At 34.4% G+C, this 10627-nt stretch overlaps 1 protein-coding gene across 1 annotated transcript; it reads right to left on the bottom strand.

Moving 5' to 3' along the window:
- Positions 1-4079: 4079 nt before the first annotated feature.
- Positions 4080-10443, bottom strand: LOC128990864 (carboxypeptidase B-like). The gene is made up of 5 exons (XM_054413488.1): positions 10364-10443; positions 9750-9935; positions 8405-8769; positions 7727-7910; positions 4080-4273 (listed from the first exon to the last, which is right to left on the bottom strand). Exons 1-5 carry the CDS (start codon positions 10425-10427, stop codon positions 4083-4085), a joined length of 990 nt encoding a protein of 329 aa, XP_054269463.1. The 5' UTR covers positions 10428-10443; the 3' UTR covers positions 4080-4082.
- Positions 10444-10627: the final 184 nt, after the last annotated feature.

Here is a 10627-nt window from a genome sequence, read left to right as displayed (position 1 = left end):
TTTATTCATTTGAATAACTTATCATTTTGTTTCAATGTTCTTACATTCATTAATCTGGCACTCCCCTCATGAAGCAGAACAAGACAGTCCGTTCTGTTTACACCCACAGTTGCACAATGGGTCATAAAAGAAGAATGGACCATTTTCAATAATCACTGTAGGGTTGGCAGTATAGGCCTATCAGATACTGTACGGTAGTACAAGGTTTTCACCAAGAAGGACATTATTCTCAGACGTTTGAACAAATATGTGAAAAAAACTATTATAGGAAACAGTAAACATGAATAGGCCTACTATAGTATGCAACAGTAAACATATCAAAACAGGCAATGCAAAAAAGACTACAAAACAAAAAAGTCGTACCCCCATACATTTCTTATGGACGTTTCGTAGTTTGAACATGTTTGTAGACAATTTTTCTTATATCTCCAGTTTTTACAGTTTGCAGTTTGTTCTAGCCTTAAAATAGTCTGTGATAAAAGGGTTTACATTTGAGCTATTGATCATTATAATGGTATGATTAGAAACGAGCTACCAACCCTGTCACATTAATAATGTGACACCCTGAAGGTGTCGGGTTCGCATCCCGCTGGTAGTACTAATTTTTTGGCCTTGCAAACTTACAACACGTTTCCTCAATTTTCTGTCACCTGCCTCTTCTAATGCACATTATTCATTAAATTACCAAGATCATATTATAAATTGTGTTTCTTTCTATAGTCTAATGTGTTGAAATGCATTGTATATTTATTTAATTTTACTAGGGTTTTACCATTATTTACATGCATTAGGTTCTCACATTATTGTTTTTGAAACGTCACAATTTATTTGACAAACATAAAATGGAAGCATACTAAAGAATCAGCTGATAGCTTCAAGGTCAATGAGTAAAACTTGCGGTAGTTTTTATTTTAAACGTTACAGTTTTTATTACTGAACTAAGATGTTAATGACAAACTAATATTATTGAGCAATAATACTGTAGTTGTAACTTACTTTGACTATGCGAAAAGCAAATTAATAATCACAATAATGTACATTTATACAGTTAGGACTATTATGAGGTTTTATGATTTTTTATGGGCAAAATCCTTTCGTCAAGGGCGGGGTGACCTCAAACCCCACCCCTTGCCACTGCAGCAGAATATTTAAGACGGTTGTAGAGAAATTTGATCTAATAAATGTAATCAGATGATGTTGTGATAGTTGTACTAGATGATTGAGTACTAGCGTTGACTAGATAAAGTCGAACATCTGCTTACCCTTTGTCGACCGACGGGACGCACGATTTTTATTTCAACTGCAGTTTTTTAATACGGACAAAATAAGAGTTTAAAAATTAGAAATTAAAAACAAATTATTATAGGCCTAAAACTAAAAAAATATATAATTAATTTTTAATTAAACTGTCATAACCTAACCTAACTAACCAAACTTGCTGATAATAAAAAAACTGAATAATGGTTTACTAATCGAAAAAATAGTTCTCTTCATAAAATAAAACTATAAACGCCTCAAATTAAATTTTATATTTTTTATTTTTTAAAAATTAAACTGTCATAACCTAACCAAACTAACCAAACTTGCTGATAATGAAAAAATTGAATGAAGGTTTACTAATCGAAAAAATAGTTCTGTTCATAAAATAAAACTACAAATAGCTCAAATTCAATTTTATAAGGTTTTAATTATAAAATTTAACTGTTATAACCTAACAAAACTAACCAAACTTGCTGATAATGCAAAAATCTTAGACAAAAAGTTTGTGCACCTGACGGGTTTCGAACCCGGTACCATAAGTTTAGTAGACCAGCACGCTATCCACAAGACCACCGAGGCCGATGGATTCAACCCGTTTCATTGCGCTAATGGTGTTCCCTCAGCCAATAGGATGCTCTCATTTTGTTCTTATTAAAATAACTGCAGCTGAAATAAAAATTGTGCCGACGGCACTATTAAGTCCCAGCATTGCTTTTTCAGAACAGCTGCTGCCAATTAGGCCATTCTAGGGTTGCTATTGGTTGTAGCTGTTGCCTAGCAACAGTTTCAGCATGTCCTTGTAGTTCAAACTTAGTCCACCAGGCTGCAGCACATATTGGACTCCATAGGGTACTAGCCCTTTGTCGACCGACGGGACTCTTAAGTCCCCCAACGGGACCCTCAAGTCCCAAATAATATTTTTTTCTGTTACAAGTAACCATGGAGATATTTAATAACTTAATTTGATCCATAAAAACATCTTCCAGCAAATATTTTCTTATTTTTCCAATTTTTCAGTGGTTGGGCAACAAAGGGTTAACATAATAATAATAAATGCAAATAATTGCATTAATTAATGTTTGTTAATTTATTTAAGCAAAGATTTAGTAGTTGAACATTTTTAGGGGAAAAATTAATTAATTAGGCATTTACAAATGTATCATACAGTAATAACATTACTAATTGTAATTAATGAATCTATATTAAAATAATAGTCTCCTCTCCAACTCCAGAAAAACAATTCAACTACTTGATGTCATAACAGAATCATAGTATCAAAAATATTTTAAGTATTGCGACCATTGCAACTGTCGGCTGTTATTTGACCGCTTGAAAACACATTGTGTCAATAAACAAATAGCTCAGAGGTAAGGTAGTATTATATTGTCTGTGGTAAGAGGCTCACGACACGTAGATATCAGGTTCGAAACCCATTTGGAGAAGATTTGTTTTTCATCATTTGATTTCATATAAATAGATAGGCATACTTTTGTAAACAACTTGTAAAGTTAACATTTTTGCGACACTTAGAAACCCACTGTAAACCACATTAAAAGTTACTCAAAATAATAACGACGGATACTATTTAAAAAAAATACACAGTTGTTGACATCTACAAAACTGAAACCCTAAACTAAAATGACCTTGACTTTACCTTTCTTAAATCTATCCTTCTTCCAACACCAAATCATATAACAAAATTAATAATAAATTAAACAAATCTTAGGATTAGGCTAAAAAAAAACTAGCTTTTTGCATGTAGGCCTAGGTTTACATTGCTTTAGTTGTCAATTGCCTAGGTTTAGCCTACAATTATTCTATTAACTGTTATGAAACGTATGTAATATTTTTACACATAAGTTTGACGAGTCAACAACGAACCTTTAATTTGAAGAATTACTTATAAAACACGGTTAAAGGCTTTATTAGACAAGGGTCAATTACATCACGATTAAATTTTGTATCCGTGATTGAGAGCTCACTTACATTTACAATCTCTTCGTGGTTTAGTTGGTAGGTCTACTATTCTCACTAATTTTCATGTATTGCTATTTTCCTATAACACTGGCATTCATTTTAGATATAAATCATATAACACAATTTCATTGGACTTGTAACAGCAAAATACAAAACCATATAACCTCTTAGAATTTATGTGGCATTCCCAGTTTCAAGAACAAAGGATTTATTATGTTGGTTTACCTTATGATTGCCATGTTCTTGGATAAAACTTTCAATAAAACTCTACAATCATCAAGAAACAATCACAAGGTGAACCAACATAATAAATAACTTCTTAATGATGTTATAATTGCATTTTAATTGCTTTGAGCTACGTAGCTATTATATTCCCCCTAATGGATTTGATAATAGAAACCAATACCGTAACAATTATCTTTATTGACACTGACGTTTTGAATTACGGCAGATTACGACTATTTCGTTGTGCAAGGTTGGCAACGCTCCGTGCGGTGGGCGCGGCCGGGTTAGCGACTTCCAGAGTTAGCGAATTCCGCCGCGGGACAAAATCGAGTTAGCGGGTTCCGGAGTTAGCCAATTCCTGACAGGGACGGTTAGCCAGTTCCAGAGTTAGCCAGTTCCGACACACGACCGAGTTAGCGAGTTCCAGAGTTAGCCAATTCCTACGTCCCATTCAAACCATAGGGCACCGTCTGCACTCTTATGACGTTGGCAAATATTTCAACCTACTCATCTAAACATAACTTTCTATAAGATATGTTTGCATTGCAGTATAAACTGTAAACTGTGGATTTTGATGAAATTAACACAAAGGATAGAAGTTAGAGAAATTCACTGAGTGATCAAACTTTTTGTATTCTCCGCATGAATTTCATCTGTTGTATGAGAGATGTGAAGGCAGCCAATGCGTCCCCGGACAACACTGGGATCAGTTCCGGAGGTACGTTGTAGCCGTAGTCACCTTGGTCTCTCAGGATTATAGAGAAGACATATTTGATATCAACTCGGTGTCGTGCCCAGTTCTCAGGAGTACCTGGAATGAAATGAGTTATATGAAAATTCTATTACAATAGACAATATTGGTGCTTGATAGCTCTTTTTTTTACTCTTAGGCCCAATCCATACACATATATTACATAAGAAGTAGTTATTCGTAGACTCCAAATCAAAATTCAAATAACAATCTTACTCAGCCAGAAATCACACTAGCACAAAAACAATCCTGGGGCCCACTAGCGGGATTCATATGCTCAAAGAAGAATTTTTTTGCCACCTCGATACCAGAGACTACTATTAAGCATTCTTTAGTTATGGGCAGAGCGTATGGTTCCAAATATGGTTGACAGTTATTGCTAAAGGACACCCCCCTCTCACATGTACTTTATTGATGAGGTATGCACTTAGTGAAAGATGCAGTGTGTTGATTTTTCAACTAACTTCAGATACAGACTAATTTCACTTTTATTATATTTTGTTAACCTATCCTGCATGATGATTAAAAGCGTGAAAAAAATTGGAAATCTGAATATGTAATTAAGTATCAACATCATTATCAAACGTCCCATAAGTGGGGTCTATTATTATTATTTATTATTATTATTATTAATGTTCGTTTTCTGGCCTTAGTTTTACCTCATCCATTCAACTCCAGCTCCAGCTTGTATCATAAAGCTTGATTATTGTTCCTTGTAATGAAATAAAATATGTTAAATGGGATTCCATAGAGTTTAGCTAGGCTATCTTTGCAACTAAGACCCTAAAAATGTCAAATCATGAAAAATAAAAAAATTAATGTTATTTGTTATGAAAATGTTATCATAATGTTATCGTAATGTTGTTGAAAATGTTATTTTTGAAATGGTTGAGAGTTGAGTCAATCGTCAACACTCAACTCAATCAATAACAGGATTTGGTTTTTTTGAAATCCAACAGTTGAGAAGTGAGTTGGTAGTCACTAGTTGAGTGATTTGTTTGGAAAAGAAGTGGCAACACCGCATGAAATACAGATGACATCATTTTGAACCAATCACAGTGCAGAGTGGCTTGCGAGCTTTGATCTAACCTCTCACTCTATACATTTTTTATCCTTTTCTCAGCTAATAAATCTGAATCACGTCTCAATCTGCCATATTTCGAGCTGTCAGCTCCATCTGTAGAGATTGAGGTTATGTCTCAATCTCAGTGTCAGGGATTACAAAAGTACCTTGTTTGAGAATTTGAAATAAAATTAACTATTGAGGCTTGTTTTAGGCTATTCCTCATTAATATTAAACCTGTATGATAAATTATTTGCTTTTCCTTTGTCTCTAATCAAGAACAAACGTCGTTTTGTTTCTTGTTATTTTTAATTGTGTTTGATGTTAAAGTTAAAGCTATATTTGCCAATACACCGAAGCATACAGTAATTTAAATAAATTTGATCCCTATATTAGGTGTATTATGGTATTGAAACAAACTAACTATAGGTCGGCCGGTTAGAAAACGACCTCGTAGCATTGGTGCGAAAGAGAGATACCGAGCTGTGGGAGTGAGACAGACTATGGCTCTTCCCCCAATCCGCTGCCGTCCCACCCTTCCCGAACACACGCCCCCTTAAATTGAAACCAAAATATTAACAGCAATTAAATTATACAGCTGATCGAAATGTAAACAAATTCGCGGAGAGGGGGAACATACCCTCCCTCGCCGTTAACTCCCCTACATGCGCTAAAAATTTCGCGCAGGTCGCTTTCCAACCGGCCGACCTATAATGATGTTTCTCTTTACAACAATCTTAATAACAATTATCTTATAATAAGTTTAACGAGTTGTTGGCCCGTCCTACGTACGGGAATCGAGTAGTCCATTAAAACTGTATATAGTTATATCAATATTTATATTCCTAATTCAAGCATAGTTTTAGGAGTTCAAAATTTATTGTCAAGAAAAAGCTGCCAAGATGAATTAAACATGTGATCATTGTTATTTCCCAACCTTTCCTAAAAAATGTTAGTAAGAAATATTTTTATAAGCTTTCTTTTGAAAGCTCGTGAGCTTCGATTCGTATACAGCAATGGTTATAGAATCTTACTTATTTCCTATAACCAATGACAAAATCACAGAGTAAATAAACTAACCTCATAGTTCTCTGGAATATGGAATATTTTTTTATTCAACCAGCTGTTAGTTTTAACAAATTATATTGCACTAAAACAAACTAAAGATTTTAAAGACTGCTAAAAAATAAATTAGATCATCTAGTATTTTACTATGTATGTTTAAATAATCTGTCATCCTCTTATTGAATAAATGAACGTATCAATGATTATAGCATTACACATAGTATAAATAATTCAACCCTAGCCTACGTATGTAATTTTATTTTTATCCAAATGCTGAATTTGTGTTGCGAACACTGAATGTTTACAGCTGTTACGTTAAGCAAATGGTATTAATAGCAAAAGCTAGTCTAGAATGTTTACGTCGGCTGCTAGACTTTTTATAAATCAAAACTTAATTTCTAAAAAACTGGGACCCTAAACTAAAATTATGGCTTCACCATTCCCTAGTTCTCAAAATTATCTTTCTTTCAACACAAAAATCATGAAAATCCGTCGAGTGGTTGATTCAGAATCGTGAAATAAAAAAACACTGTTTCGTTTTAATATTATAGATAGATTAGCAGGCCTAGTCTAATTCAAAGTATTGCAAACATCCCAACAAGGATACAACCCTTTATTTGATTGGACACAGTAAATAAAAATGCAATTCATTCTACAGAAAGCAATGGAATAAAATATTGGGCGTTATGTCAGTTATTGACAACAAATACCTAACCTCTTATCTCAGTTAGTGAGTAAACAAAGCAATGACAATATGGCGTCAACTCAAAAAGAGAGAGGAAGAAGAAAGTGCAGTTTAAGTCAACTGTCAATCGTTTGAAAAATACAAAACTATTGGAAAATGAGTGACTCACACTGAACTCAACAGTCAACCATTAAAAAATAGGGACCCAGATGTGAAATTGTTGCTTTGTCACCCACAAAAAATTGTTGTTTCAGTTAAACATTATCTTGCAAAATCTAAATAAAACAGATTTTGACTTTCCCTCTCTAGTCACCTGACATTATTTCACTGAACTCGAGTACAAGTAGACTCCTTATCCGGACTCCTCGGGACCGAGGCCAGTCGGGATAATGGTTTTTCCGGTTAAACCGACGTCCCCAAAAACTCTTTAAAACGGACCGTTTAAATGTATACTGTATACAGTATTTGACTTAAATTTAGGAGAGCATTGTATCTAAACACGTGATCACTGGTCTCAAATCTTTCCCACGAGAACAGTCATTTCAGTACCGCCCACTTTCTGCCGATCTAGTCCGGTTAAACCGATGTAGTGATAAAACTTTTCCGGTTAAAGAGATGTCATTCCAGCCTAGTGTAATCTGGTTAAACCGATGTCCGGTTAAAAGGTGTCCGGATAAGAGGGAGTCTCAGTCTACTGTACCTGGTACTATTGCGAGTTTCTTGGCTCCCGATCCAAAATTGTACATTGGACCACCCTGTTCTTTGATAGCAAACGCCATCTTCTGTGCCACATTCTTCATGTGCTTGTGGTCTCTAATTGGTGCTGTCACATGGGTCCAAGGGTAGATGATGTATTGCCCATAGTTGTGGATGGTTACAAACGTCTGTTAAAAAAAATAATTGTTAGCTCAATAAAGATATTTATTTCTCTAAAGGTTTGGGTGAAATGCAAAATACCAGTAGACAAATTTGTTTGGGGGACCTTAAACTCTTTTTGTAATAAGTAGTAAAGCTTTGGTAAATAAAAAGTTGGTACATATGACGTTTTATATTCAATTGCCAGAAGTTGGTCTCATGGAAAAGGCAGGAGGTGAATTTTCCGTAAAGATTACCTATGTAAATATGATAAATGGTTTCTCGCAATGGGTCTTATTATGGGGCATTATTATATGGGTATGATTGGGGATTAGAGCTGGGGAGCAGAAAAATTGTTCATAATCCAGGGCGAAATCAATACTCAACAAGAGTCTTGCTATTAAAAAATATAATCTAATTTAAGATTTTGTGTTGACAGTCATGTAACTAAATTATCTTAGAGATAACTTTGCTAAAATAACTAACAACTAAAGCATTATTATTCTAGTATCTTTTAACTTACATTAAGATTTGTTATGTTGTTCTTCACAAAGTCTTTCAACGCCTTGGTCTCGGCTGCTGAGAAAGGTTCTGTGCCGCTAAAGTTGGGCTGCCACGGCCGCTTGTGTCTCTTCCAACCGGTTTTCCAGTTGCGGTTCAAGTCGACTCCATAGTGAGTCCTGTTGTTCCACAATATTGGTTCTCTGTTTTTCCTCCAGCTTCTGTCGGTTTCACAAGAATATTTGTAGCCATCAGGGTTGGCTACTGGGATGAAGTAGTAATTGACATCAGAGTAGTTTGAGCAGGTTCCGTTCAACTTAGACTGAAGGATGTGGTTGATCAGGAATGTGGTTGCTGCTGGTCCAATGTGCTCATTGGCATGTATGCCTGAAAACAAAACAATTGTTGGAATTCAAAAAGTATTTATTTAGTCAAGTTACCTAAGTTGTCTAATATTAAGAAACTGTGACTGTATTAGAAATCATGTGGGTACCGGTATTATTGTTTGCAGTCAGCTGTCCATGTATGTCCTACTGCAATGGGTTTCTAACTGTTCTGGAAAGTAACTTTTTGTTCACCTAGCTTCTTATTTGGCATGATGATTTTTCCTTGTACAGTATTTTTTAAGTCAATATAATTAACATCTTACATCAAGCTTCCACCTTTCACTTACAGTTGACTAAAATGTATTTGGTTTTTGAAAATATGTACTGACTGACAATAATACTAATTTGCAAGATGTATTGGAGCTTTGCGTTAATGACAGACAATCGTATTCAGTACCAAATTCATAAAATTTACACACACAGGTTTAATGATCTTTGAGGTTATATAAATTAAAGACCGGTAAATATGGCAGGGTTTTTGTACAATTTAATGTGTATCCCGGAAATTCCAAGCAGGCACATTATTTTATATGTTGATGAATCAGAGTGTTGTACTGTTATCGCATGTAAGGTGTATCGGAGAAATCAGCCTACTATGTGCCACTCGCCATCGCCACAGCTCTTAGAGTCCTTGGCTAGCGTCCATCTTGGATGATTTCGAACAGCTGCTGAATAGTTATTTACCCTTCCAAAAATATTTTTTCAAACACCGAAGGGATGATTATAATTTAAATATATAGTATACTGTGAGATTAGAAATTTTCTTTGTAGTTCTTAATTTTTTACGAGTTAGAATGTCTAGGCTCAGAGGACTTGTAAGGTCTTACACACTTACTTAATACTTATAAAAATGTTGCTGAAAAATCCAGATCCAAACAAAATTAATCGATTAAATCTTATACTGGTCAAAATGTCTGTTGTATTTTAAAAACATTTTACGGTGTAAAAAGTGTAATCACTGAACTTGAAACTTTAACATACCTCCAATAACAACGGCAGAAGCATTTTGGCGGAATCCGAGGCCCATTCTGAGTACCTTGATGGCTCTTCCTTCATAAGTGCTTCCAATATCCATCGTGGTAATGAAATTAAACTCTTCAGCCAAACTGTCCATGTAGTTGTAAATGTCCTCCAAAGAATAAAATCGATCCCATGTCATTTTGTTTCCTATTGATGTTGAAATGACTAGTTAGAGACATTTATTTCTCATAGGTAATTACTTTTAATTAATAGCTTGACTTATTTAAGGAATATATTAGTTGCAACTGCATACTTTAGTACACTTCATTCTTGTTCTGTATTACTACTTACTTTGCTTGATTCATTTGACTAAGAGGACTGATGCTTAGGTAAATGTATGATTCAAAGAGGCTGCTGACCTCTTAAAAAATCGTCCCCCATTATCACGTAAGTTCATAAAGCTTAAAATATTTCAAAGGTTACAACAGCTTTAAAGTTCAAACGTTCAACATATTACATGCTTAGTTTCATATCCTGCAGACAATAAAAATATTGCAGTAGCTGACATAACCTTGTTAATAATTACATTAAGCCACACTTAAATCACACTAAGTACTCTAATCATTAAAAATTACCTTGAGCAATACCAAGAGACCATGAAATGAGACATAGCCAAAGTAAATGATGAAACTGCCGCATGACGAAGCAAGGCAAGAGCTTTAGACATGTCGCTAACTTGTAATCTCTTAAGATCTAATCAGAGACTGATGTCTTATCAATGACAAGTCTATTGTCCCTTCTTACAATACACATACTATATTGTAGATATAAGTTTGATCAAACATTTTGATTTGATGAAAAGTAGTAGGTAACAAGAATCAAATTAAAGTTTTATTTGT

The sequence above is a fragment of the Macrosteles quadrilineatus genome, unplaced genomic scaffold (assembly GCF_028750875.1).
Source record: "Macrosteles quadrilineatus isolate MER2022 unplaced genomic scaffold, UCM_ALF_1.0 Scaffold_3__2_contigs__length_128488019, whole genome shotgun sequence".
In the NCBI taxonomy this organism is placed as follows: domain Eukaryota; kingdom Metazoa; phylum Arthropoda; class Insecta; order Hemiptera; family Cicadellidae; genus Macrosteles; species Macrosteles quadrilineatus.
This window is presented reverse-complemented; position numbering and strand designations above follow the sequence as displayed.

Coding starts and splice junctions, on each gene's coding strand:
- LOC128990864 (XM_054413488.1), bottom strand. CDS start 10,427: ATGCGGCAGTTTCATCATTTACTTTGGCTATGTCTCATTTCATGGTCT. Junction 9,936..10,363: donor GTCTCTTGGTATTGCTCAAG/GTAATTTTTAAT, acceptor CAACATCAATAG/GAAACAAAATGACATGGGAT. Junction 7,911..8,404: donor ACAACATAACAAATCTTAAT/GTAAGTTAAAAG, acceptor TTTTTTTAACAG/ACGTTTGTAACCATCCACAA.